This window comes from Anolis sagrei, chromosome 1 (genome assembly GCF_037176765.1).
Source record: "Anolis sagrei isolate rAnoSag1 chromosome 1, rAnoSag1.mat, whole genome shotgun sequence".
Taxonomy (NCBI): domain Eukaryota; kingdom Metazoa; phylum Chordata; class Lepidosauria; order Squamata; family Dactyloidae; genus Anolis; species Anolis sagrei.
The window spans coordinates 315,268,188-315,287,425 of NC_090021.1; the positions used below are offsets into that span (position 1 = coordinate 315,268,188).

A 19,238-nucleotide genomic window follows, 5' to 3' on the forward strand; every position below is an offset into this window, starting at 1 on the left:
CGCGATTTGAAGTGGAAGAAGTGAGATGTAAAGTGGGGAGCTGGGAAGGCAGCATAACCTTTGTAGTATCCCCTATGGCTACTTACAATGTAATACTGGGGATGCCATGGTTAAAGGAAGCCAACCCACAGATCAATTGGAGGGAAGGCAGCATAACATTCCAGAGCGAAGAAGGGGGGAAATGTTGCAAGGGGGAAGAAAGCACGGCAGGTGGAGTGCAGGAAATTCCCCCTGAGTACAGAGACTTTGAGGATGTATTTGACGAAAAGGAAGCAGATCAGCTTCCCCCTCCTAGGAGGGTCGAGGTAAAGATTGAACTCAATGAGGACGCTAAGTTGCCCAGGAGTAGATTATACCCCATGTCAATCAAGGAGATGGAGGAACTGAGGAAATATATTGACAAAAACTTGGCCCGAGGGTTTATAAGGCCATCTGAGTCACCTTTGGGGGCCCCAGTGCTGTTTAGGCACAAAAAAGACGGCTCATTGAGGCTGTGTGTGGACTATAGGGGGCTGAACGCAGCGAGCACCACCAACAACTACCCCATGCCACTGACTAAGGACTTGCTATCGAGACTGTCAAAAGCAAGGGTGTTCACGAAAATTGACTTGATCGAGGCTTATCATAAGCTGCGCATAAGGCCCGAGGACAGGTGGAAAACGGCGTTCACCTGTGCGCTCGGCCATTTTGAATTTTCCGTCTGTCCGTTTGGGCTCAAAGGCTCTGGATCAGCATTTATGCAAATGATTAATGAGGTGTTACACCCATTATTGTATCGCGGGGTGTTTTGCTATGTGGACGATGTAATTGTGTTTACCCGGGATAGACGATCTCATGTCAAATTGGTGAGAGAGGTGCTCCAGAAATTGAGGGAGGCAAAATTGTTTGCAAAGCTGCCAAAATGTGAGTTCAATAGGGAGCAGATAGAATTCCTGGGATACCGAATCTCCAAGGGCGGGATAGCAATGGATCCGGCAAAGGTGGAGGACGTCAGGGGGTGGAGCCCTCCCCAAACGCGCAAACAGTTGCAATCGTTCCTCGGGTTTGCAAATTTCTACCGGGGTTTCATAGAGGACTTTGCTCAGGTGACTCTGCCCTTAACTGAACTGCTGAAGACGAAGGGAAAGGGGGAAACGGTAAAGGTACGATCCCCGGGAGCAAAGTTAAATTGGTCAACAGAGTGCCAAAGGGCTTTTGAAGAACTGAAACGCAGGTTCACTGAGGAACCAGTCTTGGTCCACCCCGATTTGACCAAGCCGTTCGTGATCCATTGTGACGCCTCAGATTGGGCTTACGGGGCGGCCCTGATGCAAAGGGATCCAGAAGGGAGGTTGAACCCATGCGGATTCATCTCAAAAAAGTTCAGCGAAACTGAACGGAACTGGCCGGTATGGGAGAAGGAGGCTCTGTCAGTCTTGAGGGCTCTAGAAACATGGAGGCACTTATTAGAGGGAAGCGGCATCCCCTTTGAAGTGTGGACCGACCATAAAAACTTACAATACCTCACTTCACCCAGGCAATTATCAGCAAAGCAAATAAGATGGGCCCAGTATTTCAGCAGATTTGATTTTAAGCTGCGTTTCCAAAAGGGAAAACAAATGTGGTCGCAGACACGTTGTCAAGAATGCCGGAGGATGGAGGGAGGGGGCGAGGCCCAAAGGGGAGCATATTCTCAGAACGGCAGTGGGGCATGGCAGTACAAACCCGAGCACAAACGGAGCGCAGTCAAAAACTGGTGGGGGTTGAGAGCAAGGACGGGGGATGGGAGGAGGAGATAAGGCAAGCATGCAGGGAGGATAAGTGGCTAGAAAGAAATAAGGAAAAGGTGGAATGGAAGGATGGATTGGGATTTGTGCACAGGAAGTTATACATCCCAAGCAACCTGAGGGAAAAAATGATGATCAGATGCCATGGCAACAAGGGAGCGGGACACTGGGGAGTAACGAAAACCCTGAAAATGTTGGCACGTCAGTGCTGGTGGCCCGGGATGAGGGGTGACACCAAACTGTATGTATCCCGATGCAATGCGTGTGCACAAAATAAGGCAACCACACAAAAGCCAACTGGGTTATTGCAAAAGGTGGCAGAACCCTCAAAACCGTGGAGGGTGATTGCTATGGACTTTGTGGGCGAACTCCCAAGTAGCCGAGGCCAACGTTACATATGGACGGTGATGGATCTGTTCTCAAAGCAAGCGCATTTCATAGCGCTGCCTAAGTTGCCATCTGCCGAGAAATTGGCCGAGTTGTTTATCAAACATATATACCGGTTGCACGGTTGCCCAGACCAGGTGATTAGTGATCGAGGAGTGCAATTTACGGCCCGGTTCTGGGAAGGATTCATGTAGTTGATGGGGGTGGAAAGGACCCTGAGTTCAGCGTTCCATCCCATGACCAATGGGGGGGTCGAGCGCACACAACAGACCTTGGGACTGTTCCTAAGGACATACACAAATCAATGCCAAACCGATTGGGCCGATTTACTTCCGTTTGCAGAAATCGCATACAATGGAGCCTGTCACTCATCCACAGGGAAGTCCCCCTTTGAAGTAGTATACGGCATGGAAGTAACCCCTTTACCCAAACTGCCGAGTTGGGGGGAAGAACTGGGGGGAAAGGAAGGATGGCCGGACAAAATGAAAGCGAACTGGGAGGAGGTGGCAAAATCACTACGAGAGGCCCAACGAAAATATAAACTGTTTGCAGATCGGAAAAGGAGGGAAGGTGATAGGTTAGAGGAAGGGGATTTAGTGTGGCTGAGCACAAAAAACCTCAAGCTAAATACCCCCTCTCGGAAATTGTCTCCCAAATACATTGGTCCCTTCAGGATTTCTGACAAAATAAATGAAGTGACATATACTTTGAAACTGCCTAAGGTGTTGGGGAAAATACATCCAACGTTCCATTGTAGTTTGTTGAAAAAATACCAAGGTCCGCTAGACAAAGAAGGGACATGATGGTGATGTATGTTTCCCTTCCAGGAAGAAGAGGAGGTGGAGGGGGACGTCATGTCAGGACTCGGTTTCCTGGCCTTGGATGTTGGCGCAAAAAACCGGATTCCTGACATGGAGGACTGATAAGGATTTGCAGCTGGTGGCCTTGGGAGGGGCAGTTAGTGGTTTGGCGGGGAAAGTTGAGCGGGATCTTTGGTCGGCGGGAAGAGGGGATTCGAATGTGGGGGAGGGTATATAAGGGCTGACTTGCGTCTGTATGCCAATCCTGGCTTTCATTGTGTATGTGCATCCAGTAGTAAAAGTTTCCTGATTGATTACGGATTGGCGTCCTGTGTCCTTTCTGGGAGCGGCTACTGTGAGCTTACAGGTCTGATACCAGGTTCCCTCATGATTATCAAACTGTGATTAAGAAAGGACCAATATTATATCTGCAATTGTCCAGTAAGATATAATTATCCCACTCAAACATGAATGCTCACTAACATATATAATTGAGCTTTCCACTTCCACATTGCCCAAATATTTGATCAGTTATATAAAAATTTAGGTATAGCTTACCAAAATGACTCCCAAACTCCAGAGATCACACGATTCATCATAACCACTATGATTCAAGAGCTCTGGAGCAGCATAATGCAGGGTAAAGCATGGAGTCTTAAGAGGCTGGTTGTCAGGTGGTTTTAACCGGGCAAATCCAAAATCAATTATTTTTATTTCTGAATTATCACTTTCATCTGTGAACAATAGGTTCTGAAATTAAAATTAGTAATTATGAAGTTATGCAGCCAAAATAAGACTTTTAATGACAATCATAAGCGAAGACAAATGCTCGTTATGCTGTATGTGTACAGGAGATAACCATTTTAATTACATGCAAACAGAATATTTTATTTATTATTTATTAAACTTATATCTTGTCTTCTATGGTGGGAGCTTGGGACATAATATAAATAATTAAAACATTTCTATATTAATACCATAAACAATGTAAACAAAATAAAACATATTAAAAAGAACAACTGTTAAGGAAATCTCAAAGGTTACAACAATTTTAAACCATATATAAGCAACATTTAAATTAAACTAGTCTCCAAAGCTCAAGAGCCTGAAAGAAATCAAGAATGTGCTAATTGGATCTTCCACATCTTATTTCAATTGTATCAGTCTTGACCCAGCCTTTTTAATTGTCCTGACCCATTCCTTTTCCATGCCCTAAGAAATAGACATGAAGAGTAGGCAGGATTTTTTCTTTTAATATTTATGTGTTGTTGGGTAATTCAATGCTTATGTTGCTGTTACTGTTATTTTTTGATCATGTTGTGACTCTGTATGTTTTGATGTTGTTGCTTGGAAACCACCCCGAGTCCCCCCAAGGAGATAGAGCGGTATATAAATAAAGTTTTATTTTTATTATATTATCAGAATTGGGAGGCAAACCCCTTTGGGTGACTCATCCCCCTCTGCATCTTCCTAACCCCCTCCCCAATTAAAGTCCAATAGTTTTGAAAACAACAATTTGAAACGGGTTGTTGTAAGTTTTTTGGGTGGTATGGCTATGTTCCAGAGCATTTTCTCCTAGAAGAGAATGCTTCAGAACATGGCCATACAGCCCCAAAAAACTTAAAACAACCCAGTGATTCTGTATACATAAGCTTGATGATCAATTAGCTGGACTGCTGCAAAGAACTGCTGGTGCAAATCATCACAAGGATCTAACCAAAACACACAAAACACTCACAGAATATGCTGGGAATTTTAGTCAGTAGTAACAAACTACCAATGATACCTAACTGTTTTATAACTTCTGCCAAAGTCGCTTTCTCTGTATTAATTTTTGTGTAAATGTTTTAAACTGTTTTTGAAAGTGTTTGATTTTTACGACATTGAATGTTTGCCATCTTTTGTGTTATATTTGGAGGCTGCTCTAAGTCCCTTTGGGGAGAGAAGTGAGGGTTAGAAATAAAATTTTATTATTGAAGGGAGAACTCTATATGCTCCCAGAATCTCCCTTCTCTTCTGCTCCCAAGGAGGCGGCGTGCTAGAGCTGACCTTGACTTGCTTAAGCAGCGGACAAACACTGGTCTTATCTTTTAATTTCACATACAAAGAATTCGGGAGGAAGCTTTTTTTCTAAGACCTGCAGCACCTGCTCTTTTCTTTTAGGAATACAACTCCTATGATCCATTTTCAGACTACAGCCCCATTATTATTATTATTATTATTATTATTATTATTATTATTATTACCACCAGGACTGGCTACAATCTAATTTTAATGGGATCAAAAAATGGAATTGAGGAAGAAACTGTTACTAAAATTATTAATTCTCAGGAGGAACAATCTACTAAGATTGGGTTTCACCCCCCCCCCCCCCCCACACGCTCCAACTAGAATGGAAAGACCCAACATTCTTTTTTAGTTGAGCTGTTAAAACCCAGCCTTTCCTCCAATAGTATTTTCTATCCTGCCTAACCAACCCTAACCAATCCTGCCCTTCTCTGATAAACTTAAAAGGCAAGGATGGTAGTAAGGATAAATGAAAGGGAGAAAATAAGAAATGATAAGAAATGATAAGTCTCCTGGTAAGCTGCAACTGGCATTTTGAAAACTGGAGCTCAGAGGCAATGCCTCCAGAGTTGGGAAGAACATTGCAGTAGCAATTATCTCTCTTCCAAAAAGCTTCAACTGCTTTAATACACTGATAGGAATTAGTAGATTTTTATTAATGCATTTTTTATTTTAGTTTATATTAACACAAAAAATACACTTGTTTAAAAAGGCAAGCTGAAATATAGAACACGGATAGTAAAGCAAGGCAAGATGTTGATCAGTTTTCATAGATTTGTGCTTATTCCCCAACATCATACCTCAGGTTTCAAGTCTCTGTGGACAACTCCTACATCATGCATATGGCTAACTGCTGAAACAAGTCTTCGCATGATGTAACTAGCTTCAGTTTCACTGAAGTGTTTCTTTTTCTGGATGCGTTCAAGTAATTCACCCCCTTTCAGTAGTTCTATTACTACAAATGTGTGAAGCTAGAAACAAAACATTTGCATAAAAATATTAGAAAACCAATTTTACAATACAAAGGGGAAATATCCAATACTCTGCTGGACATTATTAGTAAGTATTTAGTTAGTCTGCGCAGTACATCTTTTCCAGAATCAAAATAAGAAGCAAAAGTTGACTGGGGTAAATGAGTCACTGTTCTAAGCGCAGGTCCCCAAGGACATGTTCTGTTGCATCTTTGCACTGAAAGTGACTGATTTGTTTAATCATCCATGATTCCCATTTCCTGCGCAGCTTTGTTGGAGCCAGGAAGCACATGCACATGTTTAAATTTGTTTAACATCTATTAGGCCTAAAATGTTTTAGTACAAAACCATGCGTTGACCTATGGCTAGAAAGATGCCAGTATTGATATCAGTTGGGCCTGCTGAAGGGTGTTTCACACTCTGGGTACCACAGCAAAGCAGAGCTCAAACGTCAATCAGGCCTTTAAATGCCATTGCTTCCATCCCCTGATAGAATTAGGCATTAATGACTCCCCAAACACACCCAATCAATCTCCCTTTACTAGATATCATTAACCAAGATGGGCATAGATCAAACTGATATATTTGGAATGGGACAACTTGAACAACTTTTCAAAATTATTAGGTTGCAGCAAATGAATCTGATCGCAAGAAGTCTGGTCATAGGAACAGTGAATCCTTCAGCCTCTTCAATAAAAATGTGTGGCATGTCTAAATAAAGTTTAGTATGTAGACTATTATTAAGTTCAACTGTAGTATCTTTACTTTTAAAAATACCTGATCATGATAAACTTCATGCAGCTTCACAACGTTGGGATGTCCTTCACAGAGTTTTAATGCTGTTATTTCTCTCTGAGTATTTGCTTCTAGCCTGGAATTTTTTAAAAGATTAGCCATTAACAATTTGAAAAAGAAAAGTTGATCTACTGGAATTCATGGATATAAAAAAATAATAAAATCTGTATCATACAGGCACAAATAACCTTAATTAAAAGTCAGTAATTTGATTCAACAATGCTTATTTTATATTTCTAGAATTATATTTTTAAAACTGTAATTGTTTATTTTATCCAGGTTAAAGTAGATGTTACATGCTTTTTAATTTTGCATTGTCTTGTAATATATTTTTAATGTTATAAATCATCCTGGGAATAGAAATTTCAAACAAAATTACATTTGCATTATGGGACTTTATTAGAAATAATAAGAAAAATATTCGTGTCTTTATACCTTTTGCTAATTATTTTTACTGCATACTCTTGGCTAGTTTTCTTGTGCATGCATTTTCGACAGATGGAGAAACTTCCTTCTCCAAGTGGCTTTTCTTTCAGATCCAGTTCATAGTGAAGATAAAATGCAGAATCCTGGAGGAATAAGTAGTGTATTTAACATTAGGCAAACAGAATCAACAGAAAAAGTACAGTATTGCTTTTGAGTTAATCAGTGGGGTATAATATTACACAGTATCACCCGAGAAAAGAATGAAAATGAATGTGATACAAAAGCAGTGCAATCTTATGATTGTCAGCTCCAAAGTAAGCTAGATTAATTAATTAATTTCTTACTTTAAAAGTATTTCTGTATTTACAAGGTCTCCCTAGGTGATGAATAAATAAAAATATTAGAATACAAAGATAAAAATATTTCAAATACATTAAAATATTTTTAAATGGATAAAACCTGTTTAAAAACAATAGTGGTATTCAGTTTTAAAATAGTTAAACTGAAATGTCAAATGTGTCAGAAGCTTAAAAGATAGGAGGCTAGCCTGACTTCCTTGAGAGTGGTGAAGGATTCCAAGATGAGTCCCTATTACTGAGAAAATCTTCTTACCTAACTTCACAAGGTATTGGGACATGCAATTTCTAAAATTTCTGGAAAGATCAGAGAAGGTGGCCCCATGTTGTTTAATTATTTATTACTTATTTATTTAAAGCATTTATATTCCGCCCTTCTCACCCGAAGGGGACTAAAGGCGGAGCACAAGATATAAATGGCAAATATTCAATGCCGAAACATACACCTACAAAAACATTAAAATCACTTTTCTTGACATTAAAATCTTCTGGTTAAAACTGTCTAAAACAACCATATCAAATCTGGTTGGCATACTAAGAGTTCCTATCACTGCCTCATTACACAGTCCCAGAGGCTCGATCCCACAGCCACGTTTCTATCATCCTTCTAAGGCTTTATAAGTCAGCACAAAGACCTTGATTTCTGCTTGGAAGCAAACTGGATGCAAGTCTTGCAAGAGTGGTGTTATATGGCCTCTAAAACGCATACCTGACATAGAATCATAGAGTTGGAAGAGACCTCATGGGCCGTCCAGTCCAACCCCCTGCCAAGAAGCACGAAAATCAATTAGTCTGGCTTCTGAATTTCTCACTAACTTCATCTTTCGAATATTTTTCAAATGCTGCAATGCATAGAGGGCATTTATGGGATTCATTTTAAGATAAATGCATGATAATAGTTAAACTACGCTATGCAATGTGATTATTGTTCCTGAGTTATAAATGTTATTTCCTAAAAAATATGGAAAACGTTTATTAAACTGCAAAACCTTTGTTTTTGCAGGACATCCTACAGCACATTTTGCTATCATTTTTCAATTAATATCCATCAAATCTCAACCAATTCAACATAGTTTGTGACAGCCACAAAAACGAAGTTTCTGAAGTATAACTATTTTCAAAGTAATCACTGTAAAATTAAACAGGAATAACACTTTCAAACCAGAAACAGTCTATTTTTTCTAAATTTTGTTACATAATGTCATTATGTAACAAACCGCTTTGAGTCCCCCTAGGGGGTGAGAAAAGTGGTGTATAAATAATGTAAATAAATAAATAAATAAATAATGATGTTTATATTATTACCTTTAGGTAGTTTAAATTGAACTATCAGGCAAAACAAATCTAATTATGATACATTTGAACCTTTGGAGGACCACATATTACTGGAAATCTTTAAAAAGTTAGAATCTTAACCAACCCCCTCTTATTCCCTAAATATACAGTATATGTTATAAATAAGCATGTGACATACTATTTTCCTAAAATGTAACTATGCAGAATATTTTTGTGGCTTAGATCCACAATTCTGAGCTTCATCTCTAAAGATCCTTGTTCACAGCAATAAAGCGAACAAGCAAATGATGAAAGCACACCTACTACCAAATAGATGATTGGCACTAACAGTTCGATGTGTTGTTGAAGGCTTTCATGGCCTGGATTAACTGGATTTATGTGAGTTTTCCGGGTTGTATAGCAATGTTCCAGAAGCATTCTCTCCTGATGTTTCAGCGACATCTATGGCAGGCATCCTCAAAGGTTCACAACCTCTGAGGATGCCTGCCATAGACGTGGGCAAAACATCAGGAGAGGATGCTTCTGGAACATGGCCATACAACCCGGAAAACTCACATAAATCCAGTTGGGTCATAAGGAATGGAAAAAGTTTTCTTCAGAGCTAAGTAGTAAACCCTTCTATTCTCTCTAATCATATCTTACTAGCAAGTACCCATGCACATAAATGAGCCACACTTTGTGTGCTCGAATGCACATATGAATGATACACAAAACACCTAGCGTTAATGGGAAGGCCATCATAAGTATGCATTTGCACATTTTTATATCTGTATGTGAGACTGAGCACATGCGGGAAACTTATAAAGTGTTGGTACAATGTGCCATATACTTTGCAAAATAGCCTGAGAACTTTGGTTATTGTGTGGACCTTAAAAATAAAATAAATAAACTGATCAATCAAAATTGACATTCACCGCAGAGCAACACTTCTTTTGAGTTCCTATGAATGGTAGGTGGATATTTAAGCTCTTACTGTTACCTTCATCATTGCACTTCTGGCAATACTTGTAACTCCAGGTCGATCAAACCCTGTGAAAAAGTGGACAGGGTCCACAGTAGCTGCATTGCGTTTGAATAAAATAGAAGGAGCAACAAAGGAATATCCCTAAAAGGGGGAAAAGAAATTTGGCAGGCTTAGAGATTACATTTATTTAATTTTACCCATAATTTTAATTATTATGGTACTCAATATTCAGAAGGAGAGAAATAATCATAATTACAAAGAAACATATTTAAGGAAATTATGCAACTCCAGATTATCACAATAGAGGAAGCCTGCCTCAAAGAAAGTGCACTATCTTCTGGTTTTAAATCAATTAAAATTAGATTGTAAAAAAATGCTAGAAAAACTGACTCACAGCTTTTTCACTGGTGACAAAGGTTCATACTTCAAACTGCTTCTCAAGACACCTATAGTTAAGGTATCAAGCAAGTTTATATTATGACTGGACAAACTTCAGTTTTTACCCAATAAATACAAGCCTACTATTTCTAAAATGTCAGTGCAATTACTCTGATATATTTCAAAGTTCAGATTTTTCTATTTATATTTTTTGCATATATAAATCCATAAGACTGGCCAATTTAGCAAGGTTGATCTGTGCACACAAACTCGTACTTATTATGTGGCTTCAGATCTGTTTGGAAAGAGATTGCTGACCTTTAAAAAAAAGGAAAGGGACTGAACTCAGGTAACTGGTTCAGGTGATGAATGCTAACAATATAAATCTCTTCTCAACAGCTAAACTTCCGCAGTGGGCAAATATCCCAGACCTGAAAATGTCAATTTCTAGATAAAGTTATAAAGTACAATTATTAAAATAAGTCAAACGACTATTCTATCCCATTCCTACATTAATCCATTACATGTTTTAATGCATGTTTGAAGGTGTAGTTTCTCAGAAAACACACCTATGCAAACATTAAAAAAATATTAAAAGTGTGGGGGGGGGGATCCTTAAAACAATTAAGTGATACTTCTGTCACTTAAATGCTTTTAATGTACTTCGAAAGATATTAAAAGAACTAAAGTACATTTTAACTGCAGGACTTTTCTTTTCTGAGTCATCTTTCAAACTAAAAAAAATGAAGCATTTTCTTCAGCTGAGGCAGCAGATATGGTACAACTCTTATTATGTACATGGTAAATATATATTACTTATATCCAAATGTTTTATCATAATGGCAACAAATCTATCTTATTCCTTAGCCAATACAGCTAATGGCATATATACAGTTAAGATTATTTTAGTTTGTTTTGCTAATGGTACATAACAAATTTAAGTGAAATCCATTCTGAAGAAGGATGGATTATCTGAGCCTGGGAGAAGGCTTAAAATGAAATCCATCAATCAGCCTTATGCTATAAATCTTAGTAAACTGAGAAACAAACTCTAATAAACAAAATTCAAAAGCAGGCCCATACTTCCCATTGAAATACTGGTAAATTTATGCTGGATATAATGATGTTGGATATACTTCAGAGTTGTAATTTGAATACTATAGAAAAGGAATTCAAGTGTACTCTTGACTACCATGCTCAAATATCTAATCAAACCTTTTGCCTTTAAATGCTTTTAAATTAATATCCATTTTCAATCTGTACTCATTATTTGTAGGTATCAACCATCAGCTAAACTGAATATGTACTCAAAAGCAGCATATCTTTGTTGATGATATCTTTCAATGATGGACATAATATTTATCTACACCAATGAAGGAAAATTATAAAGGTTTATTTAGTCCACTTGTTTGAATTAGTATTAAAATTTTGTCATTCACTTCAAGAACCTTTTGAAATATCACTATATTGATATAATTTCTAATTAGTCTCACTACATAATCACTATTATTATTATAAAGCAGTAATTACCTGGAAAAGCTTGTCTGCAGCCTGTGGGGTGGTTGCTGGAGAATATGTTGGGTCCATTTCGGTAAACTCCTCTGCAAAGTTACTAACATCCAATTCATCACGTATTATTGGTTTAAATGGAGCCCTCACTTTTTTGGCAGCCAAGTCATCCCAATTTATTGTCTAAATGAAAACATTATGTTACGTTAACGAATGAGTGAAATAAATTAAAATTAAACATGTTTCAACTAGTAACACATATAATTTAAGCAAGTTTGAAAGCAATTAAGAGTGCAATTATTTGCATTTTAACTAAAACGTTGAAAGCTCCATTAAGTTTAGTGGAGATTATTCCCCGCTATACAGCATTGTAGCTTAAGGTAGCACTAAAATGTTTCACTGAATAAGTGCAGTTAGATATAAAACACAGAAGAAGCAACAAAGATTATTCTTAACATTGAAGGAAGTACTGTTTAGACCTCTCAATGAGCACATACATTTTTCTCTGTCTATTGTATTTTTGCCTTCTAAACCATAAATGATTTACTGCATATCCTTAAAATCTTTTAAAGCGTCAGAATCTTTTAAGTTCATTTTGACCATAATTCAGATATTCTTAAAAAGGTTGAAAGTCATTTGCTGACCACATAGGGATTCAGTCTGTGCTGGATGGGGTTATTCTCCCCCTTGAAGACAGACATCTACAGCTTGGACACAATCCTGAGCTGAAAGTTAAGTCTCAGTGGTGGCCAGGAGTGCATTTGCACAGTTAAGGCTATCAGTTTTCCTTGGAATGTTAGACCTGGCCACAGTAATACATGCCTTAATTACATCCCATTTGGATTACATAAGCCTGTTCTACACTGAACTGCCCTTAAAGTGTGTTTGGAAACATAAACCTGTTCTACACTGAACTGCCCTTAAATTGTGTTTGGAAACTGCCTGGTCCAAATAACTGTACCCAGGTTGCTAATTACAGTTAGCTACAGGGAGGATACACCTACCCTGTTTACACATTGGTTTCCAGGTAGAATTCAGTGTTGGTGATGACCTGTAAAGGCCTATAAAGTTCAGGATCAAGGTCATATGAATGAATGACCCAACTCTCGCATACAAACTTGCCCATGTCTCAGAATGAAACCTTGCTTACTGTTCCACCATCTTCCCAAACATTTGGTGGGGAGATGAGGGAAGGCCTTATTGGTGGCTGCTCGCAAGGTCTGGAACTCTCTTCCAAAAACAAAAAGGAACAACATTTAAATCTATTTCACCTGGAAAAAGGGATGTTGTTTGACTTCATCAGCACCACCTTGTCCACAACCCAGTCTTTTCTTCGGATCTTTTATCAGAAGACACTGAATAAAATCTTTAGCTAAATTAGTAATTTCTTGAGGATATGGAGGTTCACTTTTTAATATTCTCCTAATAAAAAGATGTAATAATTAATTGATTTGAAAAAGCACACATTAATGAAATATCCTGCAATTGGTGGGAGTATATATGGTAATTAGAACTTAACTGCATGACCTACCACATAATGTGATATCAATGCATACCATGTATCTGACATATCTTGAAATCTGGTTACAACACTCCTAAGAAGACGGACTTTTGACATTACCACACTCCATGAGATCAAGAAGTAACTATTGCAAAACTTGATTCAAGTAAAATTAAACCAACGACTACAGCTAAAGCTAGATGGAGCTATATTCTGTGTACTAAATTTTTGTTGTACACCAGTTTCAACCAAGTTTTATATAAACTATTCTGTAACAAATATATTTTATTGAAAACCAGAGTATTAAAAGCAATCAGGAGCCCCCGGTGGCGCAGTGGGTTAAACCCCTGTGCTGGCAGGACTGAAGACCGACAGGTTACAGGTTCGAATCCGGAGAGAGCGCGGATGAGCTCCCTCTATCAGCTCCAGCTCCTCATGCGGGGACATGAGAGAACCTTCCCACAAGGATGGTAAAACATCAAAAACATCTGGCTGTCCCCTGGGCAATGTCCTAGCAGACAGCCAATTCTCTTACACCAGAAGCGACTTGCAGTTTCTCAAGTCACTCCTGACACGAAAAAAAAGCAATCAAAGGATCTGCAGTTCCAGCTATTTCCTTAACTTACTTAGATATATCAGTTTGTGAATTTCTTTCTCCATCAACTGTAAAAGGTGAGGCTCCAGTCAATAATTCATAGGTAAGAACACCCAGACTCCACCAATCAACAGCCTATAAAAGAACAATTACATTTTAACATATATTTAAAAAAAACATTAAGGTAGCTATTGAAGGCTTTCAAGGCTGGAATTATTGGATTGCTATGAGTATTTTGGGCTGTATGGCCATGTTCCAGTAGCATTTTCTCCTGATGTTCCGCTTGCACCTATGGCTGGCCTCTTCAAAGGTTCTGTTGACAGTGAGGCAAGTGGAGTATATATATACCACCTTAGACATTCCACAGGAGAGAATGCTACTGGAACATGGCCTTACAGCTCAGAAAACTCACAGTAACGCATTGGTAGCTATTTAACAAGTAGGAAAATTAATGATAAAGGAAATTATAAACTGGATTATAAAACAAAATAAGGTGATGACAATGACGATTCTGTTTAATTATATCCTGGCTTTCCTTCAGGATTCAAAGAGATAAATTAAAGCAGACGTAACAGGAGCAAAACATACAAAATATTATCAAAATTGGAACAATCAATAAGTTAAAACAATTCCAAACAAACATCAGAACATAAGACAGTTCAAAATACCACATCACTTTACTAAACCCCTTTCTTTAATACTAACAGGTGGTTTTCCAACATCTGTCAGAATAAACCAAGAGACAACTTTAGCCTTCCCGTGAAGGGAATTCCAAACCCAGAATTGCTTAATATAAACGAGTGGCTATTTTCTCATTCACTGAACTTTACATTCAACAGCATTTTCAGGAGGGCTGTTGTTACCAAGGCTACCTACGCTGTTTGAACCAGGAGACAGTTTGAGAGCAACTGGCACCTTGGTGCTTTCATTATCATGCTCTCATGATAACTCATCCCCCCCCCCCCCCAATTTTTAATTCAATGTGCCCCTTAGGACTCCAATGTGTTAAATATTGGTAATTGTTAAAGAATATACAAAGGAATAACAAAGAAATTAGTATACAGAACATGCTATGCTGCAGTCTACTTTAATCACTGCCTATCAGGGTAATATACTAGTCGTATTACATTTCCTAATTTTCTTTATATTTGCAATGGGAAGAATGAGTACATGCAATTCCACATTGCTGAAAGTTAATGACCAATTCTTTAAACATGTACTTAGAAAAATTACATTTTGGAAAAAGAGAGAAAATTTTATCTCCTGGTTACACCTTTCAAAATACAGTATTTCTAACATTGTTTATATAAAATACTATAGGAAAGTGATCATGCATATGAGTTCAAGTTCATTCCCTGATATACCTAAGCACGGCAAAAAGTGCTTTCTTTCTGAAACCTTGGATAACTGCTACCAGTGACTGTAGAAAATTCTTAATTGCCAAGAATGACTGAAGCAGTCTAATAGTCTGGTATAATAGAAAACAGTCATAGTACTATAAATGAGGACAATTTTTATATAAAAAGTAGAAAACTACTTTGAAATTTATATTATTGGATTTCTATCCTGCCTTTCTCAAGATGACTTACAATAATTAAAAGAATTAAAAGAATACATCATTTACAAAAGTTTTAAAAAGAATTAAACATATTATTTAAAATATGATTTAAAAAGTCAAAATACTGAAATATATTTAAAATATAAAATATCTAATCATTTTATATACTCAAAAGTAAATTCTACTAAATCAGTTTAGTAGACAAAATGTAAAGTAAGACAAAACATACTTTATCGTGTCCTGTCTCCCCTCCTTTGACAATATCTGGAGCCATGTATTCTATTGTTCCACAGAAGGAATATGCTCTCTTATTCTGAAAAATGAAGGAACAAACTGGTTCAACAGAGAAAAGATGAAGTTACATATGGACAACTACAGACAGACAGGATTTTGTCTTTTCACACACAAGAAATTTTTCCTTTCTCTCTCAAATTTTATTAAAAGAAAGCTCCTAAGTTCAAATTTCAAAAAATGATTTAGGAAAATGCTCAGATTTACTTTAATTTATTGCTCCATTTAAAAAAAGACACGTATTTTAACATTTGTATATATTTAGGTCACATGTTGCATTTCTTTTTTTCTGATATTTTTATGACAGTTTGCAGGACAAGACAGATCACGAAGAGCGAGGAAAATAGTTCTAAAATGAAACAATAATATAAACCAATCTGCACTGAAGTAGCAGCATAACAGCATATCAATCCAGACTGTAAGATCAAACAATTAAAATGTTATATTACACAGAAAGCAATAATGGTTTAAGTCAGAAGTTGTCATTAGAATTATCATCATCCTTTATGAGATACTATACTAGCCGAGGTTGTGGAGTGAACAGCTGCCCACCCCAAATCACAACTTTCAAGCAGTAGTAGCACAGTAATGGAAAATTGTCTTTAAGGCTTATCTTAAAACTATTATGGACGGAACATATATTCCATGAGAGTGAATTACACAAAGATTGAACCCTATGCAGTAAAGGAGTGTAGACTTTGTGGTTGATCTCTAGGCTAGTGCGGATATATATTAGTGAAGGATGTTTGTCAAATATCTCGTCCATGTAAAGTTAATTGACATGTAGATATTTACCTCATCACCAACGAACTCCTTACTCAAGCCAAAGTCAGTCAGTACCACATGACCATCAGAATCAAGAAGAATGTTCTCAAGTTTTATATCACGATAGATAATTCCTAACTGGAAAAACAAATGCAAATCACAATATAGTGGTGAGTATCATAAAGCATACATAACAATACTGTAAACACATCGCCTACATTAAATTTAAAGCAACGTCATAATAAAGTAGTACTTGATCCTAAAATGTGTATTTCAAGTATTAAATTAACATTAAGACTAAACGTAGTAGACATCTATGTGCTCTGAGGTGTAATAATTAGTATTTTAAAATCTGCATTTTATATAGAAAAACTGCACAATCTAAAAATATTTATTTACATGTAAATACAGACTATAATACAATGTGACTTGCTATGCACACATACCTGTGTATATTTACATGAATTTGACACAAAACCTCTTCATGTGCACGCAATGTTATATTTTTTTTAAGTATTTACTTTTTGACCTACAGGCACTTCTTCATTCTAACCAAAATAAATCCATCAAACCCACAAAATTTACAAAAAGTGTTTATTTGCTAAATTGCCATGAATTCAATGCAATGTCTTCAGAAAGATAGAAATGTGGGTTTACCTTATGTAAGTGTTCAAGAGCCAATACAATTTCCCCAATGTATATTCGCACCTCATCTTCAGTAAATTTCTCTCTTTGTGAAAGATGGGTAAAAAGTTCTCCACCATTTATGTAATCTACCAAATACAAATACATGATTTATTGCTTTTTGGTAACTTTAAACTCCTTTTCCTAATTTGTCATAATAAATAATAATAATAAAACTTTAGTAAATCTTAAAATTGTCTTTATAATCCATCAAAAACAATCCTGATCAATTACATTTAACAGTTGCTTATGCTGTACTGTTAATACAATCAGATAGGAATAATTCAGATGAAGATCCATGAAATGATAAGTCCTTGCTTGTCCTAATGTAATGTGTTGCATGTTAGGCTGTCTTGTCAGAAATACAATTGATGCAAAATATGCCCCGAACAGTTTTAATCCTGGACCAAAAGATTTCTACCAAAAAACAGCAGTTCTATTGTGTTTGCACTGGCTACCAGATCACTTCTGAGCTAAAATTAAAGTGCTGCTTTCAACATACAGACTTCTTTACAATTTGAGACTATGATATCTGATGCAATGCTTTCTTTTGTATGTGCATGACCATGCCTTAAAATTACCCAGCGTCTCTCCAAATGCCTTGCAGTATGAAGCCAAATTTGTGTTTTACTGCCTGGTGGGCACCTCTAAGATAATGTAGAGGGAGGCAACACATGTGTAGGGGTTCAGCCTGTAATTGTTTCTTTGCCTCAGGCTCCTGAGGTAAATGATCAAGGTTCTTCAGAGGATTCAGTGTCAGAGTCTGCAGAGCTTTTAATGCCAGAGTTAAATTATCAAGGGGTTTGGAAATGGGATGTTGGTCAAGAGAATGCTGTTAGCCATAGTTTCACTATGGAAATTACCTGTTGCTAATATGGCCTAGTTAATTCCTTTTGATTTGTCATTTTACTTTGCATAACATGCATGTGAATTTAAATCCGGTCTCATTCTATGGATGGTTTTAGCTCCTCATTTGCAGTATGAAAATACTTTGGGAAGAATCCTTTTAGAATGATGACATAGTAAAAATACAAGGAGCTCTTATACCCCAGCGGTTCTCAACCTGTTGGTCCCCAGATGTTTTGTCCTTCAACTGCCAAAAACACAAGTTGAGAACCACAGCTTTAGCCTCTTTATCCTCTCCACCTGCATTTACAAAATAAACATTCTTAGGATTCTCTCACATCCATGAAGTTTCAACTACATCCAGCAGACTCTCAGTTAACTGGAACTTTCAAGTAACCAGCAAAAACCCCCACTTTAAATAAAAATAAAATCAATGTTTATAATATAGTAAAATGTGTTATATTAAGTTAAAATTGTCTTTATTTGTCTTAACTTGCTTTTAATTATTATATTTCAATATTGATATAAAAATAGAGAATGTGGTACGGTACAGTGAGGGAGTATAGTATTATGCTAATTTTTGATATTAACTCTCAAGCAACCAATAACTACATTTATCAGAAATCTACTAAACTCCATGGGTGCAAGTTAAATGAGAGTCTCTAGTATCTAGAGAAGGTTTTTGAGAGGAATTTAGATCCAAAAAGAAAGAGAGAGAATGAGACAAGGGTTAATCAGTTTGTTCAAAGGGGGTTTCACTTGCTCAAATGGATTTATGTAGCCAAGCAATGATTGAAGCCCTTATCTCCAGACCTAGAACAACATTGTAACCACTAAACCACATTCACTGTGTAATATTATCGAACAGAAATGGTTTTGTCATAACTCATCTCCTAAATTGCTCAAAAAAGGAGGAGGAGACAGATTGGTAGGAAACTGCAGCTCTTGGTAATGGAGCTCTCTCTGAGACCAAAGAAATGGGATCTGGGGCAGTAAGGAACCTGCTGGCTCATGTACCTGGACCTCTGACCTAATGGTTTGCCTTCTGGGCCTGTTATCAATCATACTTGTGCTTTTCCATGCATCTTGCTCAGATAACCCCATGGCTTACCCAGACTGGACTGACCACTCAACAGCTCCATCAGACAAATCACATATTTCCTTGGGCAAATGCTGACTTGGATTGAGGACAGATCATTGCAATTGTTCTACTATCTATAATTTAGACTGCTATTTTCTGTTTATTTCAATGGAGATATTTCTATATCTTGAAAATAAAACTT

At 37.2% G+C, this 19,238-nt stretch overlaps 1 protein-coding gene across 1 annotated transcript in view; it reads right to left on the reverse strand.

The window, feature by feature from the left end:
* Positions 1–19,238, reverse strand: part of RPS6KA5 (ribosomal protein S6 kinase A5) — a 44,691-nt gene that overhangs the window by 13,821 nt on the left and 11,632 nt on the right. The window contains exons 4-14 of the mRNA XM_060756728.2: positions 17,083–17,198; positions 16,456–16,563; positions 15,599–15,682; positions 13,843–13,946; positions 12,987–13,137; positions 11,737–11,898; positions 9,844–9,969; positions 7,222–7,355; positions 6,769–6,862; positions 5,821–5,991; positions 3,512–3,703 (exon numbers count right to left, since the gene is read on the reverse strand). Coding sequence (XP_060612711.2) covers positions 3,512–3,703; positions 5,821–5,991; positions 6,769–6,862; positions 7,222–7,355; positions 9,844–9,969; positions 11,737–11,898; positions 12,987–13,137; positions 13,843–13,946; positions 15,599–15,682; positions 16,456–16,563; positions 17,083–17,198 — 1,442 coding nt within the window. The remainder of the gene's footprint in view (positions 1–3,511; positions 3,704–5,820; positions 5,992–6,768; positions 6,863–7,221; positions 7,356–9,843; positions 9,970–11,736; positions 11,899–12,986; positions 13,138–13,842; positions 13,947–15,598; positions 15,683–16,455; positions 16,564–17,082; positions 17,199–19,238) is intronic.